General features: G+C 42.9%; 1 protein-coding gene across 1 annotated transcript in view; it reads left to right on the forward strand.

The window, feature by feature from the left end:
• LOC309547668 (amine oxidase [flavin-containing] B-like) overlaps window positions 1-26,269 on the forward strand; it is a 198,095-nt gene that overhangs the window by 102,212 nt on the left and 69,614 nt on the right. The window contains exons 6-7 of the mRNA XM_082247563.1: window positions 1,474-1,633; window positions 24,329-24,425. Of these exons, the coding sequence (XP_082103689.1) occupies window positions 1,474-1,633; window positions 24,329-24,425 (257 nt within the window). The remainder of the gene's footprint in view (window positions 1-1,473; window positions 1,634-24,328; window positions 24,426-26,269) is intronic.

Here is a 26,269-nt window from a genome sequence, read left to right on the forward strand (position 1 = left end):
CTGCTGTATCTAGTGCTTGTTGTCTAGGCTTATGCTAATTAAATAAAAAAATAAAATTAAAAAAGCATTAGAGCCGGTTCACACTACCACGACCAGAAAGTCGCCCCGTGACTTGAAGAGACTTGTTTAGAGACTTGGAAGAGACTTGGAAGAGACTTGTGCACTACTTTGAAGAGACAAGCTACTTTGTCTGTGGGGAATGCCTGGCTAATCTCTTTCTTCTTCCTGGAAAGTCTGATAACAAGTCATGTCAATTAAGATAAGGAGGCGACTCCCATTGAAGTATATGGGACAGTCGGATCACAGGTCGCCTCAAAGTAGTACAGGACCCTTTTCTGAAGTCGGAGCGACTTCAGTAGTGCCAATTAAGACGGCACTGATTGATTAATATTGCTTTTGTTATGTCAAGCGACCTGGGGCTACACAAGTCGCCTCACAAGTCGTGCTAGTGTGAATGGGCTCTTAAAGGCACTATTGACATTATTTGAGGTTAGCTATAACTGACCATCTACATTCTGCTCAGAGAAAAAAAAATGTAGGAATGTCAATGGTCCTTGCTGATGATTTCTGGTTAACCTGTTTGTGAGAGTTTATTATCCAGAAAAGATTTTTGCAATTTTGTCCCTGAGACAGCCAGCTTCGTAATCCCTACTTCCCCTAAAAGACCAGAGCTGTTAGTGCAAAGGGTGATGACTTTAAGTCAGTGGTCTCCAAACTGTGGCTTGGGGACCAGATGTGGCCCTTTTCTTGCTTTTATCTGGCCCTTGGGGCAATATTCTTTCCACTGATACCAGGCACTATTCCTCAGATTGTCACCAACAGTGGGGCATAATTCCTGCCACTGACACCAATGATGGGTCACTATTCTTTTCCCTGATACCAATGATGGAACACTATTTATGCATACTGATGCCAGGGTATTTTCTACTCACACTAGCCACAGTCCAGCCCCCCGAAAGTCTGAAGGACAGTAAACTGGCCCTTTGTTTAGAAAGATTGACGACCCCTGCTTTAAGTGCCTTTTAAAGCCAAATTATTTTCTTCAGTTTTGTTTAGAGTGGTGAGGGGTTAAAACATGTGTCTGGTGCTGTCTGTGTTCTAGCTAAGGGAGATTTACTCCTTTTTTTTTCCTTGGTGACTACTGTCATGGGGGCTAAAAAAAAAAACTGTAATAGAAGAGAAATCTTTAAATTGGCCCACTTCTTGCAGGGACAACTGTGACAAGGGACAAGTGAAATGTATTTCCCTTTGGAAAGATCTCCTCTCACAAGTGAAATTTCCCCAATGGTGCACAAATTACAAAAAGACAGAGATTTTGCCCATTCCCTACAGTACGTAAGAAGAACAAAGGTTACCTTTGGCCTTAGATATTGGTCAATGGACCTGCTGAGAGATGTAGACTTATTTATGTCATAGTTTTTTTTTTTTTTTTTTTATTATTTACTATAAATTACCTTCTTTTTTCATATTCAGAGTAAATATGTCATTAGCGCTATACCACCAGCGTTGAGTACAAAGATTCATTTCACTCCAGAGCTGCCACCAGTCAGAAACCAGTTAATACACCGCCTTCCAATGGGATCTGTTATCAAATGCGTGGTTTTTTATAAGGAAGCTTTCTGGAGGAAAAAGGGTAAGTGATTTATTAGGCAAAATATTATTAATACTACCGTAGCAGGTTTTCCAGGCCTGTGGCCTGATGTGGGTCTGCCATCAGTACCGGTTACCTCTCCAGTCCATGTGAGCTGTGACCCTGGGTGTGAGAACTGTAGCAGCGACAACTCCGTCATCTTTGTTTGTGGTTTTTATTGTATTTTAAGGGGATGGGAGAAGGGAATGAGTGGGATACTCCTTTAGGCTTTAACCGCTTCCATACAGAGCAGTTAGACCCCCTTCCTGCCCAGACCAATTTTCAGCTTTCAGCACTCTCACACTTTGAATGACAATTGCTCAGTCATGCTACACTGTAACCAAACAAAATTTTTATCATTTTTTTCACACAAATAGAGCTTTCTTTTGGTGGTATTTGATCACAACTGGGGTTTTTTTTTTTTCGTGATATAAGCAAAAAAAGAGCAAAAATTTTGCAAAAAAAACACTTTTTTTTAGTTTCTATTATAAAATTTTGCAAAAAATTAATTTTTCTTCATACATTTGGGCCAAAATTTATACTGCTACATATCTCTGGTAAAATTAACCCAAATTAGTGTATATTATTTAGTCTGTGTGAAAGTTATTGAGTCTAGAAGCTATGGTACCAATTACTGAAAATTTATCACACCAGATGTACTGATGGCCTATCTCCTTTCTTGAGGCCCTGAAATGTCAGGACAGTACAAATACCCCCCAAATGACCCCTTTTTGTAAAGTAGACAGTCCAAGGTATTTAGTAAGAGGCATGGTGAGTTTTTTGAAGTTATAATTTTTTCCCACAATTCTTGGGAAAATGAAGAAAACATTTTTTTTTCTTTTTTTTTCCCAAAACGTTGTCAATTTATAAGCTATTTCTAACACATAGCATGTACACAGCAAAAATGACACCCCAAAATTCATTCTGCTACTCCTTCTGAGTATGGTGATACCACATGTGTGAGACTTTTACACAGCCTGGCCACAAAAAGAGACTCCACGTCCAAGTAGCACCATAAGGCGTTTTAGGAGCATAAATACACATAAAACTTTCTTACTACCTATCACACTTTTCAAGGCCCTAGAGCACCAATACAATGGAAAAGTCCACAAAATGACCCCATTTTGGAAAGCAAACACTCCAACGTATATTCTATGAGGCATTATGGGTCCTTTGAACATGTCATTTTTTTCCACAAGTTTTTGGAAAATGTGGGAAAAAAATAAAAACTTTTTTTTTTACACAAAGTTGTAAATTTATAGAATATTCCTAACACATAGCATGTACATAGCAAAAATGACACCCCAAAATACATTCTGCCACTCCTCCTGAGTATGGCAATACCACATGTGTGAGACTTTTTCACAGCCTAGCCATATAGAGGGGCCTAAAAATCCAAGGAGCATCATCATGCATCCTAGCCACTTGCCTAGGCCTATTTTTGACATTTGGTGTTTACAAGCTAAAATCAGTTGTTTTTGCTAGAAAACTACTTAGAACCCCAAAACATTATATATTTTTTTTTTTAGCAGAGACCCTAGAGAATAAAATGGAGATTATTGCAATATTTTTTATCACACCGTATTTGCGCAGCGGTCTTCCAAACGCAATTTTTTGGGAAAAAATCACTTTTTTTAATTAAAAAATAAGAAAACAGTAAAGTTAGCCCAATTGTTTTCCATAATGTGAAAGATAATGTTACGCCGAGTAAATAGATACCCAACATGTCATGTTTCAAAATTGTGCACGCTCACAGAATGGTGACAAACTTTGGTACTTAAAAATCCCCATAGGCGACATTTTAAAAATTTCTACAGGTTGCTATCTTAGAGTTACAGAGGAGGTCTAGGGCTCAAATTATTGCTCTTGCTCTAACGATCGCGACGATACCTCACATGTGTAGTTTGAACACTGTTTACATATGTGGGCGGGGTTTCCGTATGCGTTCGCTTCTGCGCGCGAGCTCGCGGGGACAGGGCGCTTTAATTTTTTTTTTTTTACTATTTATTTTATTTATTATTTTTTATTTTTACACTGTTTTTTTAAAAAAAAAAAAAATTGATCATTTTTATTTCTATTACAAGAAATGTAAACATTACTTGTAATAGAAAAAGGCACGACAGGACCTCTTTTTTGTGAGATCTGGGGTCAAAAAGTCCTCAGATCTCACAAGTACACTAAAAGATAGAAAAAATTAAAAAAAAAAATTAAAAAAAAATTAAATAAAATGAAAAAAAAAAAGGGTGAACCCGCGGCGAATCCGCCGCTGGGACCACCCTTATCGGAAAGCCAACTGTCCACCGTTTAAAAAAATACCAGGGTTATGGCAGCTATCTGCTGCCATAACACCGGTATTTAGGTTTAAACGGACGACGTATATAAACCTTTTTGGACTTGGACATGGTGGCTGTATGAAGGGTGACAGGTACTCGGGTACTTTGCTGGGCAGGTGACAGGTACTCTGGTACTGATGAGCAAGTGGCAGGTACTCGAGTACTCTGATAGGCAGGTGACAGGTACTCGGGTACTCTTATGGGCAGGTGACAGGCAGGTGATAGGTACTGATGAGTAGTACTGATACTGATAGGTGATACTGATACTGTACTGATGATGGGTACGGATGATCAGTACTGATACTAATAGGTGATAGGTACTGATGAGTAGTGATGGGTAATGATGAGCAGGTGGCAAGTACTCGGGTACTTCAGGTGTCAGGTACTCTGATGAGCAGGTGGAAGGTACTTGGGTACTCTGTTGGGTAGGTGACAGGTACTTGGGTACTCTGATGGGTAGGTGACAGGTACTCGGGTACTCCGATGACGGGTACTCAAAGTACCAGAGTACCTGTCGTCAGAGTACCCGAGTACCTGTCATCAGAGTACCCGAGTACCTGTCATCAGAGTACCCGAGTACCCATCATCAGAGTATCCGAGTACCCGTCATCAGCGTACCCGAGTACCTGTCATCAGAGTACCCGAGTACCCGTCATCAGCGTACCCGAGTACCTGTCATCAGAGTACCCGAGTACCCGTCATCAGCGTACCCGAGTACCTGTCATCAGAGTACCCGAGTACCTGTCATCAGAGTACCCGAGTACCCATCATCAGAGTACCCGAGTACCTGTCACCAGCCCATCAGAGTACCTGTCATCAGAGTACCCGAGTACCTGTCATCAGAGTACCCGAGTACCTGTCATCAGAGTACCCGAGTACCTGTCATCAGCCCATCAGAGTACCCGAGTACCTGTCATCAGAGTACCTGATGGGCTGGTGACAGGTACTCGGGTACTTTGATGGGCTAGTGACAGGTGCTCTTTATTGGGGGGGGCCAATCAGTGTGTTTGGGGTGCACTGTAGTTGGTAACTAGCTGTTACCACAATCTCCTCCTCACACAGGATCAGTGTGTGAGGAGGAGAACACGGTGACAGCTAGTTACCGTGTTCTCTGATGACATTTGTGACCGGCTGTGATTGGACACAGCCGGTCACGTGGTAAAGAGCCAATTTCATTGCCTCTTTACCTAGATCGGGGATCGACTCTGTCCGAGGGACGAGCCTCGTCCCCGATCGCCGCACTGCGCGTCCCCGAGGGCGCGCATTAAGGAAGGAACGAGCGGCTCGCGCTGGAGCCGCTCATGTGATCGGCTGTGATTGACACAGCCGATCACGTGGTAAACAGCCAATTTCATTGGCTGTTTACCTTGATCGGGGTTGGGCTCAGTCCGAGGGACGAGGCTCACCCCCCATCGCCGCGCTGCGCGCCCCCGGGGGCGCGCAGTAGCGGGGAGATCCGGGCGCCGTCATATGACGTCCGCCCGGATCGAGAAAGGATTTGTGCCGACGTCATTTGACATGACGCGGTACGGAAGGGGTTAAATATATACACTTGGGACTTTGTTCCTGGAAAATACCCGTTGGCGATTCCTTGAAGCCAGCCGGCGCCAGCCAACGCTCACTAACACTGAGTACACACTGCAACTTAATGGAAGTGCTAAATCCTCAACTGGAAGTTCAGAAGATCCAGGACTGTGAACTGTAGAACTTCTTACACTACTGTACTGCAAAGGGTCACTGAACACTTCTCTCCCGCCTTGCTCTGGCTTGAGGTAGTATATTGCAGAATTCTGTATAGCTGTAACTTTGAACTGGCACACTCTGTACAATTCAGGGCCCAACTGCAGGTGCCCCCTTTAACTTGAACTCTTCAGGGTCCATAACTATGTACCCCCTCTGTAACTTCAGGGTCCTTAACCTAGGTACCCCCTTTACAGCTAGCTGACACTGGATCCCAGAACCTCTTCCGGAGTGGTCCCCTCTAACTTCAGGCAGACCCACAGGGGCAATCCTCAGTACTCACGACCTGTGTAGGCTTTCCTGGGACTGGACCCCTCTCGCTCTCCGCAGGCTCTCGGCACACCGGATCCCCTAAGCTTAGCTCAGCACTCTCTGGATACTCAGGCGACACCCCGAGATTTCCGCTTCCTCAGACAGGAGGAAAGACAGCCGTACTCTACTTCCTTGGTCTCTGCTCCCGCCAAAGACACCGTGCCATGCACTTCCCCCAAACCTATGCTCACTCCCATAATCCTTTGCAGCATAATCTGCCTTCTGGGGTAGTTACAAGCTTCGATGTGTCCCCTGATTGGGCTTCCTCCACTGCCCTATGAGAAGCCTCTCACAGGAGCCAGTGGGGAGACTTCCCTCTCAGCAGGCACATCTGGAAACCATGACACCCTATCTGAATGAATCACAGCCCTGCTGTTAGGCAGACGAGGCCCACTATACATTTACCTAGCACCTACCTGTAGGGTGCTACACCACTATTATTATTCAAAAAATGTACAATATTCAATATTTTTTTTTCTGAGGAAGGAAATTATAAGTATTAATTATAAGTATTTAAAAGTATTTTTCAATAGTAACATTTTCTGTGTTCTAACACTATAAATTACCTTTTTTGTTATAATATCAGATGTATTTTTTTTTTTTATCAATGTCTGGCTTCTGTCAACAATCAACAAACATTATTACAGTTGCTGGCTTTCCTTCTCCATCATGTCAACAGTTTCATACTGGTTATAGTCATAGTCATTTCATGGTGGTAAATCTAACACCTTTGTATTACATGTCAGTAGCAAATTAGATAAACTACTTACAGATCCTTTTACTGCCAAATAAATGTATCCAGTGACAGAAACTGAAAGGTTATTGACCTGAAATAATATGAAGTATGATTAGAAATGTCTGCAAAAAAAAACCTCTTATCTGCATTTGTGTTGTGGGTCAGTGGCTCTAAGACAGTGGTTCTTAACCTGGGTTCGATCGAACCCCAGGGGTTCGGTGGGTCAGTCTCGAGGGTTCGGCACACCCTCCGCTAGTACCACTTAGCTCTCAGGGACTATTTCTCAAGTTTCGGGCATGTCCTTCCGCTCCCGCTCCGCACCGTCATCATGAAAATACATAACATCCAGTGGCATAGCGTGCGGGGTTCAGGGGGGGCCGGCCGCACCGGGCGCAACATCTGGGGGGGTGCATTTGCTCAGCAGTGTCATGTCACTCACTCTGCCATGATAGGCTGGCCGCCCCTGCCCGCTGAGTCTGCTCGCACTCGCAGCTCTCTCTGCCCCTGGCTCACTTTCACTGCTGGCTGTGCAGCTCGGCTCTCGAATCCGATCCAGCCGGAGCCGGCGTCGCCCACTGTGGAGTGGTGGGGGGGGGAGAAAGGCCAGGCGTGCGGTGCGGAGAGGGACTGTCTGGGGGAGGGACTAACCCGTGCAGCGGCCGCCCAGCGCAGAGAGGGAGAGAACCACCAGACCAGGCAGCAGCAGAAGAAGCCGGCAGGAGAGAGGCCAGAGAGCCAGTGGTGACAGTGGTGCTGCAGCCTGCAGGAGGAAAACCTAGCCTGTGATCGGGAGTCGGGACACCGGTGAAAAAAAGGTAGGACTGGAGTAGTATTGGCTGTACTAGTCTAGTGACTGACTGTGTGAGAACACTGAGAAGACTATGTAAAGGGTATCTATTTTATGGGGAACCTGGCCTGCTGTATGGGGGAGATCTAAATGGGGGACGGGACCTCACCTCACCCTGGCCTGCTGTAAGGGGGGATCTATATGGGGGACATGATCCCCCATATAGATCCCCCCTTACAGTAGGCCAGGGTGAGGTGAGGTCCCCCATATAGATTCCCCCCCCCCCCAAAGCAGGCCAGGGTGAGGTTAGGTCACTCTGGGGTCCCCCATATAGATCCTCCCTTACAGCAGGCCAGGGTGAGGTTAGGTCACTTTGGGGTCCCCCATATAGACCCCCCCCCCCTACAGCAGGCCAGGGTCCGGACCTCACCTCACCCTGTCCTGCTGTAAGGGGGGAGATCTATATGGGGGACGGGACCTCAACTCACCCTGACCTGCTGTAAGGGGGGATCTATATGGGGGACCTGGGATCTATATGGGGGACCTCACCCTGGCCTGCTGTAAGGGGGGACCAGGTCCCCCATATAGATCCCAGGTCCCCCATATAGATCCCCCCTTACAGCAGGACAGGGTGAGGTGACATGAGACATGATAATGACATGAGAGTGGCACTTGCCAAGATAAAGCCGCGCATTTCTGAACTGGTCTCTGAAAGACAACAGCAGAAGTCACACTAATTTGCAGTAAATATTCATTATTATGTTTTTGTTTTTGTGTGAAAATCATGTTTTAATGGTTTTGTTCTTTGTTCTTAATGGTTTTGTTCATTTTGTGCACCTATGTATAAATATATACCTAAAATAATATATACCTATGTTTTGAATTTGAAAAACTCATATATTATTTTTCCAATTAAGAAGGGTTTGGTGAATGCGCATATGAAACTGGTGGGGTTCAGTACCTCCAACAAGGTTAAGAACCACTGCTCTAAGAACTAAAGCAAAAGCATCAGCATAACGGATGGGCCACTAGGATTTTTCGAAGGAAAGATCAACAATGGTTGGTCAACAATGGACTCCATATGTTTGTCATGACAGGTTTCCTTTAAACTTACTAAATTTTAAGGGAACTGTGCATAGAAACCTGGATACTTTATGCAACAGCTTATTTTACCTTTTTTTTTTCAAATGCTCCCCTTACCCTCGTTTCTGGACTGTAAAAGAGATAACAGATTAAGTAAAGTAGTTACTAGAACTACTAGAAATAAGCATAGCACCAACATACCTCACAGTCAGGTCTGCTGTTAGAAATCATGGGGCCCCACACTGCCTACCTGACATGTACCGAAGGGCTGGCTGTACTGCTTTATCAGTGGCCTTGTCCACAGTATTATTTTGTTTTCCAAGAAACAAAAATATTCTGCTTCACTCCCAAAAAATTCAGTGTATTGTCCATAGTGCAAACATAAGTACACATAATGGCTGGTTTTTGCGTATTAACCATGTAGATGGATATGCATGAGCACAAAGAGGAAACCCACACGTGTTCAGGGTGAACCTACAACATCTATGCAACTTGTGTGCTTTGTGAAAACAAAAATCAGAACCTGACCTCTGCATATTGCCTTCCTATAATTTTCTAAACGTTACCTGTAAAAAATGGAATATAGCAGAAATGCATGGCACTCATAGGTGCTGTGTTCCATTTGGTGATAAGAGCCAAGCAATGAGTTTTCGTTGGTAGAAAATATCTGGCTTGTTCAGGCATCCATAATTCATTTAGAAGAAAGAAACTGCTCTCTACAGTGTGATGGGTCTTATCTCACTTTCTGACTCTTGGCTCACTTTGCAGTGTAATCAGAAAGTAACAGTAGTTGACACTACATCCCCTCAATCACATTTGTAGCTATCCCAATATACTGTATATATGACATGTTTTTTTTCGGCAATTAACGCTTTTTACTGAATGTCAAGTCAACTGATGCAACTATCACAGAAGATCTGATAAGGCTTTACCTAAACCCTCCAAAACAGAATATTAATAACAGCGCTTGCTTTAGTATAAAGCAAAATATTAGTGACCACCAATTATATACAATCAAACCAAAAGTGCAAATCAACCAGAATATAATGCAATCCAGTGACTTAAGTAATAGTGTACATATATTTAATAAATAAACGTCCAAAAGTGTAATGTCTATCTAAACTGCCTATTTCTGACACATACTGTATTGTTTACAAGTTAAATTCAGTATTTTTTGCTAGAATCCCCCAAACATTATATATATAAATATATATATATAAATATATATATATATATATATATATATAATATCTCACAAAAGTGAGTACACCCCTCACATTTTTGTAAATATATTGTTATATCTTTTCATGATTTAACTAACATGCTAATTAACTCAGCACTTAAACCAGCCAGGGTGACCAGACTGGCCGGCAACAAGGCTAAAACAAAACACATTACACATTATCCTAAGTATAAACACACCCCCACAGTAGACAATAAGTGTGTTAATTATCACAATTAACAATGGGTGGAAGACAGGTGACTTAAGCTGATGAGATTACTAGAGATGGCCTTGCGGTTCGCCCGGCGGTCGGTTCGCGGCAAATTTTGCTTGTTCGCTACCCGCCAAATTTGCGAAAACATGGCGTCATTCACGGTGGCCATATTTGTTTACATTGGGGAGAACCTTGACCCATGACACAGCCGTCAGGTGGAACGGGACAGCCAATTGAAACATTCCAGCACATGGACAGTCCCCCTACCCTATAAATAGACCTGACCTGGCGGCCATTTCACATTCCGCTTTCTGCCAGTGTAGGGAGAGGTCTGCTGTGCTCATCAGGGAGAGTTTGCTAGACACATATAGCGCTGTGAAGATCCACAAAAGTCCTTTTCAGGGCTGGTATTCTTCGGTATAGGTCTACTAGTATCTTTTGAGCTTAGGGAGAGGTATCCAGTGGTTGCTTTAGGGACAGTTAGAGATCAGCTGCAGTCACACACAAATCGCTCTGTCAATGTCCACAAAAGTCATTTAAAATGCTCCAATGTCGTTATAGGGTCTATTACAGTCTCTTTACTATAGAGAGAGGTATCCAGTGGTTGCTTTAGGGGCAGTTAGAGATCGGCTGCAGTCACACACAAATCGCTCTGTCAATGTCCACAAAAGTCATTTAAAATGCTCCAATGTTATAGGGTCTATTACAGTCTCTTTACTATAGGGGCAGGTATCCAGTGGTTGCTGTAGGGGCAGTTAGAGATCGGCTGCAGTCATACACAAATCGATCTGTCAATGTCCACAAAAGTCATTTAAAGTGCTCCAATGTCGTTTTAGGGTCAATTACAGTCTCTTTACTATAGGGAGAGGTATCCAGTGGTTGCTTTAGGGGCAGTTAGAGATCGGCTGCAGTCACACACAAATCGCTCTGTCAATGTCCACAAAAGTCATTTAAAATGCTCCAATGTTGTTATAGGGTCTATTACAGTCTCTTTACTATAGGGAGAGGTATCCAGTGGTTGCTTTAGGGGCAGTTAGAGATCGGCTGCAGTCACACACAAATTGCTCTGTTAATGTCCACAAAAGTCATTTAAAGGGCTGCAAAATTTTTGGTATTGCTGTGCAGTGCACTAAAAAAAAGGGGGGGGGGGTAATCCACAGTATAATATACTTTGTAGAAAGCATATTATAGTGGATTAGTACTATTATTGTGTGCACTGTGCATTATTGACAAGTGTGGCGGTGAGACTGAGCGTTTCTGCAGCAACAGATACTGGCCAATTATTTGTAGAACTGGTGTAATAAACCTGTGCACCCCCCCCCCCCCAATGCCACATATTGAAGTGGGGTGTTCTCGGAGTAAACTTTTTCAAGTGTATTTGTGATGCAACAATATTGCCTAGTTTGCTGAGTGAAGTCTGGTACACACAGCGCCAAACTCACTGGCCAATTTTTTGAACTGGTGTGCTACACCAATGCCCCCCCCCCCCATGCCACATATTGAAGTGGGGTGTTATTTAACAGTATAATTTTCTAAGAGTGTATTTTAGTCCTGCAAAAATGTGGCCTCTTGCTGTTTAAACAGTGCTACACACAGTGACAACAGTTACTGGCCAATTATTTGTAGAACTGGTGTAATAAACCTGTGCCCCCCCCCCCCCCCCCCAATGCCACATATTGAATTGAGGTGTTATTTAACAGTATACTTTTCTAAGATTGTATTTTAGTCCTGCAAAAATTTGGCCTCTCACTGTGTAAACAGTGCTACACACAGTGTCAACAGTTACTGGCCAATTATTTGTAGAACTGGCGGACTGACGGATCGGCAGATAGGGAGGAGAGGCAGGCAGAACTTGCATTGCACAAGAGGTAGAAAGCAGACTGCAAATGTATCAGGAGCGAGCCATCAACCATGTACAGTCACATCTGTCGCTCCCAGGACGCCGGCACATGGCTCCACAGTGTGGGCTTTTTTTAATGTGTCCGTTGCTGACATCAGTGTTGCCATCTGCAGCCTTTGCAGTCAACGCATAAGTGGCGGTAAGCCCAACACTCACCTAGGGACAACCGCCTTAAGAAGGCACCTGAAATCCCATCACCAAGCCCAGTGGGAGCAACACTGTCAGAACCCACAAAGCCACACTCCATGCTCTCACCGTCCATCCTCTTCTCCTTCTCCTGTCTCCTCACAGTTGTCCAACACTCCACCTTCCATGATGCCATCGTCACGTTGTTCTGGAAAAAGGCAGGCTTCTGTGGCTCAAATGTTGGAGCGTAAAAAAAGGTGTCCGACAGGTGTCCGACTACATAGGGTTAATGGCCGATGTGGACGCTCTGACGAGTGATGAACCCCTGGACTACTGGGTGGGCAGGCTTGACCTCTGACCAGAGCTTGCACAATTTGCAATGGAACTATTGGCTTGCCCCGTCCAGTCCTGTCCGAAAGGACGTTCAGCACAGCAGGGGGGATCGTGACCGATGAGCGCACTCGCCTAACTCATGACAGTGTAGACTACCTCACATTTATAAAAATGAATGAGGCATGGATCTCTGAGGAATTCAACACATGTAACCAGTAGACAAGCTTTCATCGAAAATTCCTCATGCCAGGCCAAAAATATCCGAAAGACCGCCATCCACTCACAACAATTCCTGGTCCTTGGCTTCGCTAAATACAGCGGCATAAAAGGCATTTCATGTCCATTGAATGGCTATATAGGCCGACACTTACTGTTCTGTGTACTGTGAATGCCTACTGTACCTCTAGCCATCATATACTAAGTTCTTTGCTGTCAGTTCAACACATGTGAGCTAATTTTTGCGGCCTATACAGGCCGCCACCTACTTCTGTATACTGTGAACGTCTACTGTACCTCTAGCCATCATATACTATGTTCTTTGCTGTCAGTTCAACCCATGTGAGCTAATTTTTGCGGCCTATACAGGCCGCCACCTACTTCTGTATACTGTGAACGCCTACTGTACCTCTAGCCATCATATACTACGTTCTTTGCTGTCAGTTCAACTCATGTGAGCTAATTTTTGCAGCCTGTACAGGCCGACACTTACTGTTCTGTGTACTGTGAATGCCTACTGTACCTCTAGCCATCATATACTACGTTCTTTGCTGTCAGTTCAACACATGTGAGCTAATTTTTGCGGCCTATACAGGCCGCCACCTACTTCTGTATACTGTGAACGTCTACTGTACCTCTAGCCATCATATACTACGTTCTTTGCTGTCAGTTCAACCCATGTGAGCTAATTTTTGCAGCCTATACAGGCCGACACTTACCGTTCTGTGTACTGTGAACGCCTACCGTACCTCTAGCCATCAAAAATGAAGTTCTTTGCTGTCAGTTAAACCCATGTGGGCTAATTTTCTGGGCCTTTTATGGCCGACACTTACTTCTGTATCATGTGAATATCTAATGTACCTTCAGCCACAGAAAACTACGTTCTTAGCTGTCAGGTAAACGCATGTGGGCTCATTTTTGGGGCCTGGAATGGCCTACACTTACTTCTTTATCCTGTGAATGCCTAATTTTTCAGACTGGAAATGAAAAACAATGGGTCTGTAAAGGTTCCGCAAAATTGTTGAATGGATGTGGACCCATTTTACAGATGTGTGAATGGACCCTATATGTATTAGACAATGTATTTACCGGCTGCTGTCAGTTCTGGCTGATTTATGGAAAAAAAAAATATATTTTTTGCTGTAAAAAAAAAATTTAGGGCAACTTTTTCAATTGCAATACTTCTGTTATGACATTGTCCATGTGCTGGGACTATTTGTGCACAGCTAGTATGTCTTTTGTGGCTGCAAATATGACCTAAAGCTTTTTAAAGTTTGCCTCCCATTAAAGTCAATGGGGCCGGCCGCAAACTCCCGGTTCGTGGACTTTTGAGAAAATTTGCGGCTGGCGTTCGCGAACCACCCCGGCCGATGTTCGTCCATCACTAGAGATTACCTTCTGCCTTGAGTTTCTCAGTGTTGAGCAGTCATAGCTAGTAATCTGCCATCTTCCAGACTGGATCTGCCGCTGGGGGGTGACCATTTCCTCTGCTCTGGCTGATTATTGGGGAGGTAGGATGACAACCTCCTCAGCCTTCTCCCCCCTGGATCCTGATTTGCTGCTGGGTGTGTCTGCCACCTTCTTACCCTGGGCCTCCAGAACCGCTGCAGATGTGGAGCAGAGGTCTTGGACCCTTTGTCCAGTTGTCAGAGCTTCAGCTGGAGAAGTTTCTTGTAACTACACAGATGCTGCTGGCAGAAAATCTCATTTCCCTGTCAGTGGTGTAGGAGAAAAGCTGGCTGCCTCTTCTGTCAGGGAGGCTGTAGCTGCTGTTGGGCAGAGCCTAGTGATGTTTGGCCCTGATGCCAGGTCTTCTGCTGGAGGCTCACCAGGTTGTTCTTCCTCAGCAGAAAAGTCTATTTAATCCTCAGTCTCTAGAATTGCTGAAAGTCCAGGGCATGGGCTGGTAGCAATTGGGCCAAGTGCCCAAACTTTGGCGGGTGATTCATCATCCATAACATCTTCTGATAAAAAATAAATTAAATCCATACTTTCTGTGATCAGTGGCTGGGGAATGACGATGGCTTCCTTTTTCCTTAGCCCTTGAACTGCAGCTTCGTGATGAGCAGGCTGCTCCATCTCCTGTAGCTTTATTCAGCTGCTGGACAGACGCATTCCTCCATCCAAACTCATCCTGTGAAAAACAGGTTCGTCAAGGTCAGTCAACACTTGATAGAGGTATATACCTGTGGATGGCCTATTGGAGGGGGGGGGGGGTGTGAATATATATAAATAAGGGAATGGGGGTGGTGATAGCAGCTGCTATAGAATAGGTATTGAATGAGTAAAAAGAAACCCCAAAGTAGTTGGGATTTAATATAGCGTTTGCTATTACTAGCCAGGGATGGACAATTGCTTGTCAGTTGCCTGGGTAGAGATGTGTGAGGCAAATATAAAGTGATAGGAATAAATTAGATAAATAAATAAAATGATGAATTGTTGAACTCAATAAATATGTATATCATAGACTAGATGGTGATGTATCACAATAAATTACAGTGTAAAATCAATAAATGGTCATAATAAATTAGGTCACAAAAAAGTCAATCAAATCACGTATGTGCCTTAAAGTGCTAATAAGTGCCAAATGAGTCCAAATAAAAGTTCATAGGTGACTTTAGTGCATAAAAAATAACTTTGGTGCCAAGAGGGGAGAAAGTGCAAGTGCTTGTGCTAAGTCCTCCAGTAGTCCAACTGCTGGTACTTGTGGTGTTGGCTTTAAGGAATAATGGGGGTATGCACTCACCAGAAGTTGTGGGTCTTAATTACCGTACGGTAGAAAAACCTTTGGAGCCTTGTGGCCTCCTGTGCCAGAGAGATGACTGCTGGGCTTTGTAGTCCCCTACGGTCCGGGGTCCCCCTCCTGGATAAGCTGGATCCTCAGGGTCCAGTTAGGGTAAAAAATAAATGCTCCAGATAGTGCAGTACCGTTAAAAAAATATACTTTAATGTGTAAAGCTGATTGCACAGTACAAAAAAAGTTAAAATTCTAGGGATCACGCCTGCTAAAATGGTGCCTGTGAGTGGAGAGCAGTAGCTACCGGTTTGCGCTCCTCCAGGCTCCCAGGACATGCAGCGTGCGTTCCACCTGACGCGCGTTTCGTCAGAGCGTATGACGTCTTCAGAGGTGGAGTCGTACGCTAGCTCGGGACCTTAAATGTGGTAGTCGCTGCCCTTCACTCCTCCCAACCAGGAAGTTTGCCTGTGAAGCGTCCTCTGTTGCGGAGCAATGTATTATTGAGGGATGACAATGCAGAACTTCCGTGGTGGGATATTTCTAATTGAAAGCGGCTGTCTACATGGCTACATGTTACATTACGGACAATATTACCAGTAAATGATCACGATACACATATATACTTAAATACAAATCAGTGTGAATACATAAATGCTATAATTAGTGCCGATATGGGATATAATCTGACAAAATGTCCTTTACTAAAAAACGGCTTTAAACGTGGTTGTATTAACATCTATGTGTATTAAGGGCAATTTATCGGTGTGTGTTCATATTCATAAACGAAATGAGTGTAGACAATTATAAATACAATATATTCAATAAATTATAATGCCAATAGTTAAAATAATTTTTAGTGACAAAAATTTATATGATAGTGGTGGTGGACTTAATAAAACGTGCTGGTATTAGTAAATGGACTGACTATTTATTAAGTTGAGTGACTAAAGTAGACTAAAGTTTAATAAAATTACATTAGATATCATGATAAAATATAGGAGACTCGCCCAATAATAATGATGCAATATAGTCTCATTAAAATTTATAATAAATATTTATTTATTATTTTTAATATTATTTTTAATGTTTTAAAATTTTAAAATATTTTAAATAGAAGAATAAAAGAAGAATGGCAACATGAGGATAGTTATGGGTCTGAAATAATGCAGTTTAGGTCCATATCTATATTTATTCCTAGCGGCTGTAATGTGGATAGCTCATATATCCACCTGGACTCGTTTTGGGATACGGCCAGCCTCATGTTTTTTCCTCGCCAGTTGTATTCTATTTTGTCAATCCCACATACTGATAGGAGAGTGGGGTCTTGGTTGTGTACTATTCTAAAATGGTTGGAAACACTATGATTTTTAAAACCCTTTCTGATATTATCAAGTGTTCACCTAACCGTACTCTAAGTTTTCTGGTTGTGCGTCCCACATACTGGAGCCCACATGGGCACGTGAGCAGGTAGGTCACATGAGTACTCTCACAGGTAATACGTTTCTTGATGTTATAAGTTTTATTTGTAATGTAGGATTTAAAATTAACAGTTTTGCATTTCCGATTTCTTATCGTTTTGCACGTTTTGCATCTGCCACAAGAAAAAAATCCTTTTTGGTCAAAGAAGGTGATAAGTTTTTTTGGGGGGTCAGGTACATTTTTGACTACAAGGTCCCTCAAATTCTGTCCTTTTTTGTAGATAAATTTGGGGCGAGTCGGTAGCACATCCTTGAGTTTGTCATCCCTCAGTAAGATGTGCCAATGTTTGTGTATGATGTGTTCGACCTCTTTGTATCTGGTATTGTATTGGGATATGAATGTGAGGGTGTAGTGTTCTGTTTCTTTCATCTTCTTTTCTAATAGTTTCGCTCTGTCCATGTTCTTTACCTCTTCCTTAATTTTGTTTAGTGTGCTTTGTTTATAACCCTTTTCTCTTAATCTCTTGTTTAGAATGTCACTTTGGAATTCAAAGTCTTCCTGTGTTTTGCAGTTCCTCCTCATGCGCATAATCTGTCCTTTAGGAATACCTTTTATCCAATTAGGATGATGACAGCTGTGGGTAGGGATGTAGCCATTCCTGTCGGTGGGCTTGAAGTATGTTTTTGTGTAAAGACCATCTTCTTTTTGGGATATAGTGAGGTCCAGGAAATGTATTTCCTGTTTGCTCCAGGTGCCTGTGAATTTATTGTAGAAATATTTTCAGACATTCCTCAGTTCCTTTCCAGACAATGAAAATGTTGTCTATGAATCTTCTGTATATTTTTAGCTCTTCTATCTGTTTCCCAAATATTTCCTCACTTTCCCATTTTCTGAGGAATAGATTGGCTACATTCGGTGACTATCGTGCGCCCATGGCTACTCCTTTGTGCTGTCGATAGTAGGATCCTTGGTGCCAGAAGTAGTTTTTCTTCATTGCCATTTTTAGCATTTTGAGGATAAAGGTTTTCTGTTCTTGTTCCACCTGGGATTTATTTATTCATGGCCCATTCAATAGCTGATAATGTGTCCTCCTGTACAATATTAGTGTAGAGGGATTCCACATCAATGGTGGCGAGGATTACCTCCCCATTCCCATTGTGTGGAATCCAAAATGCTGATTAAGTGCCTACTGTCCTTCAGATGTGATGGGTAGGTTTCCACCATTGGTTGTAGATAGGTGTCAAGATACTCGCCCAACCGGGAGAAAAGGGAGTTTATTCCACTGATTATTGGTCGTCCGGTTGGCTTTTCAGCATTTTTATGTATCTTGGGAAGTTGGTATATGATTGGCAACCTTGGTGCCTCTGGAAGAAGGTATTTAAATTCTTTATTATTTAGTATGCTCTTTTTGTGTGCTTTCTTAAGGTGCTTTTTTAGTCTATTTCTGTATCTGGTCAGAGGGTTATCCTTTAATTTTACATAAGTTTCTTCGTCTTGTACCAGTTTATTTAATTCTTCATAATAGTTGTCCTTTTTAAAAATCACAATACCGCCCCCCTTATCTGCTGGGCGGATGACTACGTTTTTTCTTTCTTCAAGCTCTTTCATTCCTGTAATTATATTTTGTTTTGGTTTATGCCATTTCTTCTTCATTTTCTTCAAATCCTGTTCTACTAATGATTTAAAAGTTTCAGTAAAATTATTATTGGTACACTTAGGGTTAAAAGTGGACTTATTCCTGAGTCCACTATGTACAAATATCTCCTGTTCTTTCTCTTTTTCTTTTTTCCACAGGGGTATCCTTTTTCCCAATATAGTGTTTTTTTATATTTATCTTCCTAACAAGTTTTTGGATATCCACATAAACATTAAAAGGGTCTAGTTTTTGATCTGGGGCATACTTTAGACCCATATCAAGTACTGCAATTTCTTGTTCTGTAAAGGTGAGTCCACTTAGGTTAAAGATTCCTTGTCCTGTTGGTTTCTTTTCCTTTTTGCCCCTACTTCCTCTGCAACCTCTTTGTTTCTTGCCCCCTCTCTTCCGTTTGTGTGGGCTGGTATTGAGGGCGATGGTGTTGGGGAGGTGGAGGTGGGGGCTGCCAATAGTTTTCCCTTTCTCTGCATCCCCTTCCATTGTGAGGGCGATTCCACCCTTTGTTCCCTCTGTGTGGGCGGTAGTAGTAGGGTTCCCAGTTCCTTGGTGGGTTCCAAGCTGGGGGTTCCCTGTTCTCCCATCTGGCAAAATCCCATATGTAGGGTCGATCCGGTGTGTAGTATTGATCTTGGGTATGCTCCAAAGGTTGGTAGGAATTATGTGTTGTCACATTATACTTATATGTAGAGTGTCTACTTCGACCGGGTTCTTTATGGTTTAGGTTCACCTCTGGGTCTGGTTATTGGCGGTCTCATTTCTGTTTCTTCTAAGGGTGTAGATGGTGGTAGCAGTTGTTGAATGGGGTTTTCCCTTTCAATTTAAGAGGATCTAGATTGTAGGTTGCTATCTACTTTTATTTCTTGCCATTTGTAGACTAGATTTCTATTGTAGTCCTCTATGTCTCTTTGGTACTTTTTGATTTTTTTATATTGTGTGTCTCTATCCAATTTATCTAGGAATTCTTTCAGATGTTTGTATTTATCTTTGTATTCATTTGTACTGGAAAAAGGCTCTAGTTGTTCTTTTAGACCATTAATCATTTCATTCAATCTAGTCACTTTTCCTCCTTTTCACTATTAATTCTAGTAGGTTCTTCTCGCAGGTTCTAAAGAAGGTGTACCATTCCTCCTCTAGGCCTGTGCCCTCCATCCCGTCATTGGGTGCTAGATCCCATCTCAATCTTCTGGGCATGTTATCTTTAATATATTTTTCTAGCGTAAGAAGGTCCCACCATGTACGGATTTGTTTGTCCATGGTATTTTTTAGGGATCTGAATAATTGATCCAAGTCCCTATTGGGATTTTGTTGTATTTCTGCTGTAAAAATGCTATCGGCATCCACTTTCTTATTGCCTACATAATTCAAAATATCATAAATTTCCATGGCTGCGTAGGTGATAAAGAAGTTAGTGATAGAGGTATATACTTCAATTGGTGTATATCCTTCGCGCCTGTGGATGGCCTATTGGAGGGGGAGATACTCAAATAACACCCCTCTTCAATATGTTGTATTGGGGGGCCACAGGTTTATTACACCAGTTCTACAAATAATTGGCCACTAACTGTTGTCACTGTGTGTATCACAGTTAACACAACAAGAGAGGCCACATTTTTGCAGGACTAAAATACACTCTTAGAAAAGTATACTGTTAAATAACACCCCACTTCAATATGTGGTATTGGGGGGCCACTGGCTTATCATGCCAGTTGTTCAAAAAATTGGCCAGGGAGTTTGGCACTGTGTGTATCAGACTTAACTCCGCAAAAGAGGCAATATTGTTGCAGGACACAAATACACTTGTAAAAGTATACTCAGATAACACCCCACTTTAATATGTGGTATTGGGGGGCCACTGGTCTATCACACTAGTTGTTCAAAAAATTGGCCAGGGAGTTTGGCACTGTGTGTATCAGACTTAACTCAGCAAAAGAGGCAATATTGTTGCAGGACACAAATTCACTTGTAAAAGTATACTCAGATAACACCCCACTTCAATATGTGGTATTGGGGGGGCCACTGGTCTATCACACCAGTTGTTCAAAAAATTGGCCAGGGAGTTTGGCACTGTGTGTATCAGACTTAACTCCGCAAAAGAGGCAATATTGTTGCAGGACACAAATTCACTTTAAAAGTATACTCAGATAACACCCCACTTTAATATGTGGTATTGGGGGGCCACTGGTCTATCACACCAGTTGTTAAAAAAATTGGACAGGGAGTTTGGCACTGTGTGTATCAGACTTAACTCAGCAAAAGAGGCAATATTGTTGCAGGACACAAATACACTTGTAAAAGTATACTCAGATAACACCCCACTTCAATATGTGGTATTGGGGGGGCCACAGGTTTATTACACCAGTTCTACAAATAATTGGCCAGTAACTATTGTCACTGTGTGTGTAGCACAGTTAACACAGCAAGAGAGCCACATTTTTGCAGGACTAAAATACACTCTTAGAAAAGTATACTGTTAAATAACACCCCACTTCAATATGTGGTATTGGGGGGCCACTGGTCTATCACACCAGTTGTTCAAAAAATTGGCCAGGGAGTTTGGCACTGTGTGTATCAGACTTAACTCAGCAAAAGAGGCAATATTGTTGCAGGACACAAATACACTTGTAAAAGTTTACTCAGATAACACCCCACTTCAATATGTGGTATGGGGGGGGCACTGGTCTGTTACACCAGTTGTTCAAAAAATTGGCCAGGGAGTTTGGCACTGTTTGTAGTATTGCTGCAGCAACGCTCAGTCACCACTCCTGTCACAATGCTGCACAGTGCACAATAATACTACTAATCCACTATAATATGCTTTCTACAAAGTATATTATACTGTGGATTACCCCCTCCCCCTATATAGTGCACTGCACAGCAATACCAAAATTGCAGCCCTTCAAATGACTTTTGTGGACATTAACAGAGCGATTTGTGTGACTGCTGCTGATCTCTACCTGCCCCTAAAGCACAGACTGGATAACTGTCCCTAACCTGAAAAGAGACTGGACCTATACCGAAATACCAGCCCTGAAAAGGACTTTTGTGGACATTAACAGAGCGATTTGTGTGACTGCTGCCGATCTCTAAGTGCCCCTAAAGCACCGACTGGATACCTGCCCCTAACCTGAAAAGATACTAGTAGACCTATACCAAAATACCAGCCCTGAAAAGGACTTTTGTGGATCTTAACAGAGCTATTTGTGTCTGGCAATCTCTCCCTCATGAGCACAGCCAACCTCTCCCTACGCTGACAAAAAGCAGAATGTAAAATGGCCCACAGCTCAGGTCTATTTATAGGATAGGGGGCATGTCCATGTGCTGAAATGTTTCAATTGGCTGTCCCGTACCACCTGACGGCTGTGTCATGGGTCAAAGTTCTTCTGAATGAAAAAGAAAATGGCGGCATGGACATCTTCGCGAACATCGGCAAAAGTCTGACATTTCGCGAATTTGCGAACAAGCAAAATTCGCCGCAAACCAACCGCCGGGTGAACCACAAGGCCATCTCTACTCTTTTTACGGTTTGTTGAGATCGGATAGTGCAGTGCATACCACAAGGTTATATATATATATATATATATATATACATATAAAGGCACTTCACTTTATATCAGTTTATGTCAGTATTGCTGGGGGCCCCTAGGATCTGGTATGAATTTTAAGGGGAACCCTGTGCCAAAATTAATAAAAAAAACAGCGTGGGGTACCGCCTAAAATCCATACCAGACCCTTATCTGAGCACACAGCCTGGCTGGCCAGGATGGGGTTGAGCGAGCACCCCCCCTCATGAACCATACCAGGCCACATGCCCTCAACATCTCTCGCCCCCCCACCCCAAAACACCTTGCCCCCATGTTGATGGGGACAGGGGTCTCTTCCCAACAACCGTGGGCTGTGGGGGTCTGCGGGGGAGGCTTATCAGAATCTGGAAGCCCCCTTTAACAAGGGGCCCCCAGATCCCGGCCCCTCCCTACTATGTGAATGGATATCGGGTACATCATACTCCTACCCATTCACCAAAAAAGTGTACAAATAAAATAAAGACAAAAGCCAGTTTTGGAAAAGTCCTTTATTAAAAAATAAAAAAATAGTATCCCCCACCTGCCCGCCTGAAAAAAGAAAAAAAGAAGCTCTTCCTTCTACGGACCCTTCCCGCGCTATGAACTGTTTTGAGTTTGACAGCTCTTTTATAGGGATCTGACATCACAAGCTGCCCCACAATGCACTGCTCAGGTGCAGTGAACAAATTACTGATGTCATGTAATCTATAAACTGCACCTGAGCAGTGCATTGTGACATCAGATCCCTATCTAAGAGCTGTCAAACTCAAAATAGCTCATAACGCGGAAAGCGTCCGAAGAAGCAGGAGTGTCTTTTTTTTTTTTCTTTCTATTTTTCGGGCGACTGATCATCAGGGGACACTATTTTTTTAAAGGACTTTTCCAAAACCAGCTTTTGTCTTTATTTTTTTGTACACTTTTTTGGTTAATGGGTAGGGGTACGATGTACCCGATATCCATTCACATGGGGCAGGCCAGGATCTTTCAGATCCTGATAAGCCTCCCCCCCACAGATCCCCACAACCACAGCTCGCGGTTGTCGGGAAGAGACCCCTGTCCCAAAGCACCCACCCCCCATTTTGAGGGCATGTGGACTGGTATGGTTCAGGAGAGGGGTGCTCGCTCGCCCCCACCCCCGTCCTGGCCAGCCAGGCTGTGTGCTCGGATAAGGGTCTGGTATGGATTTTAGGGGGAACCCCACGCCATTTTTTTTCCTTTTTTTTATCTGTATTGGAGTCAACAATACATTACAGCCGCGAGCAAGTTTAAATTACATTTTTTCCTTTAGAAATGTCAGTATTGCTGCAGCAGGCTACAAACATCGCACAAATTCGCTACTTTACAGACACATTAAGGGGGCCCCCAGGGCACGATATTTAAAGGAATTTTTTTATTTTTATTGTTTCACTTTAAGCATTTTTAAAATCACTGCTCCTGTAAAAATGATCATTTTAAAAAAAAATGTTTGCATTGATTCATGTCCCCCAGGGCAGTACCCAGGTCGCCATACACTTGTTTGGGCCAATAACTTGCATTTAAGCCTTTAAAATTAAAACTTTTGATTTTTCATGTTCATGTCCTATAGACTTTAAAGGAGTTTGCATGTTCGCTAGAACATTTCCCCTGTTCGAGATGTTCTGGTGCGAACCGAACAGGGGGGTGTTCGGCTCATTACTACTGTTGGTGTGTGGGTAGTTTTCACTATAAATAAATATCACTTTAAAGATATACATACATGGTGTCTGGTCCCAGTTTTTGTGTGTAGCTACATATATATATATATGATCTCACAACTGATGAATTCTGACAAAAGATGTACATTACACTTTTGAAAGTTTATTCATTCAATAAATGTAAACTATTACTTGTTACTTATTACTTAAGTCACTGGATTACCATATGAATGGAAAAGCTTGTCAACCAACACAGGGGATGCTACATAAAGTATGATAGGCTATGGGCTTGCTGGTTGAGTGTCCCCGGATTAGCACCAGCGGACTTGGTCATGGACCGCTGCTAGGTCTGAATGCTGAATAATACCCTATTTATCATAAATCATTGGAATAAGCCTTACATGTACTTAAATTGCAGGGCAAACAGCAATTAGACAGTGTAATAATTGCCTTTAAAGAGAATATTGATGCAGTACATACCACCTGAAGTATAGTCTTCCCTGCTACTCCTACACTCAATCTTATACAGTTCTGCTGCTGTATGTACCCAACTGTCTAAGTTCTGTTACTGCACCAATTTTAGGTGACTTTATATCAAAGTTTCATATGTGTTTAGAATTATTAGTAATAATATGTACTACTCAATTTATTAGGATTCTGTGGATGTATTATGAATGAAGAAGAAGAAACGCCAATTGGATTCACCTTGGATGACACCAAACCTGATGGTTCTGCACCAGCCATCATAGGGTAATATAAAAAGAGGTGATAAATGCCTAATTTCACTTAATTTTATTACTGTTGAACACTAGTCACAAAAAAATTTCATTTAAATATATAAAATATATTTAAAAGGGGTGCCGCACTCCTAAATGTTAATATGCTAGTATCCCTTTAAATCTGCTTTCATAGCAATTTTCAGAATCAGCATATCCTATCAAACCATATATAACATTAACAAAACAAAACAAACAATGCATTAGTCCATAAAGTGTCCTTTGGTATGAATTTTCTTGCATATGCTCTATCTTTCACAAAAAAACGTCTTGCGTTCACTGTCAGTGGATCTATGGAAGTGAGCTCTTGTAGATCCCCAGCTCAGGATTCCCCAGGGCGCGGAGTCTATGCCCCAGGCTGATTCTTCACCAGAGCCCTGATGGTGGGGATGGACTTGCAGCAAGCTGGAACCAGGTCGCGGCCCCCAGGTAGGCCAAGCTGAAGATGCGGAGACCACTGGCGTGTGCAGAGTAGCAGCAGGCCAAAGGATATCCAAGAGACAAGCCAAGGGCAGGCCGCAAACAAACACAGACAGGAAGACGAAGCCGAGGTCGGTACACAGTAAATCAGATACAATAGCCTATGGGTATACAGATGGGAGCTCCGAAAATAGCGAAGTTGCTCAGGCAAGGAGCACTGCACTGAGCAAGTGTATATATAGGGAAGCAGGCAGGGAGGTGACCCAAGAAGTAATAGAAAGGAAAAGGATATAAACCCACAGTGGAGCAGGCGATGCCCATAGGTGAACAGAGAAGCCAAACACCACATGTGAAAAGAAGCAAGGTTGAAGCACTGCAGCAAGGAGGTAAGAGTATACAAACAAAAACTACGGGCAAACTTGTGACATTCACATATCCATATGTCTGCTTCCTTAATTAGTGTTCACCACTATGTGCTCCAATCATCCACATACATTGGTGATGATCCCCTCATCCGATGTGCCCTCACCTGGGGGACAAGACCAACCAGTGGTCTATATGCACTTTTGTCCCTCTCTGTGGATCTGTTTTATGCTGTTTCACTCCTTTGCTGGCAATCTGAGATTAGAATCCTCCTTCTCTTACACTTATCTCCATATGCCCAAATCATAAAAAGAGAAAGCTTTATCTTTTAAAACAACCATTTAATAAACACTAAGTATAAAAACACTCACATTTCCTGGTGCTTAGGGGCACCAAACTGTAAGCATTCAGTCCTCACAATGCAAGTATAAGCCAATCAGACAGTATTACCGCAGTATGCTCACACTGCGCGCCTCAGCGTGACGACAAATTGGCCCTTGCTCTACACGTTACGCCACAGAGTCACATGGTTTTCCCAGGGGGATATGGATATATATGTTTAGAGAGTGTCTATAGGTGTGAGTGACCTGCTTAGTAAGATTTGCAGTCTTATAGCTCTCAACAGCACAACATAGCAGTGCGCAAGTACACACATTTTTAATTGTCATTGAAATCTATACCTCAATAGCTGTAAAGGCTATAAAATACACTTTGTGGGACTAAATGCCTTTGTAAACCCAGATACTTTTTAAAGGTATTTTTTTTTTCACTTACCTTGTTTTTAATAAAAAATAAACGTACCTTCCTTCGTCTTCCACCTTGTGCGGTCGCGGCCCCCGATGTCACTTCCTCCTTTGCATTGCGTCCTGGGAGATGAGCGTCATCAATCCCAGGATGCAATGGGAATGGCCGGCCGCTACTCTGATTGCCGATCGCAATCTACAGCACATGCGTGAGATTGCAATCGGCTTTCTGGGTAGCCAGGAACCAGGAAGAGGGACGTAGCGGAGGACACCACGGCTTCAGATGCCCACA

This window comes from Pelophylax lessonae (assembly GCF_965119305.1).
Source record: "Pelophylax lessonae genome assembly, chromosome: 2".
NCBI classification, from domain to species: Eukaryota; Metazoa; Chordata; class Amphibia; order Anura; family Ranidae; genus Pelophylax; species Pelophylax lessonae.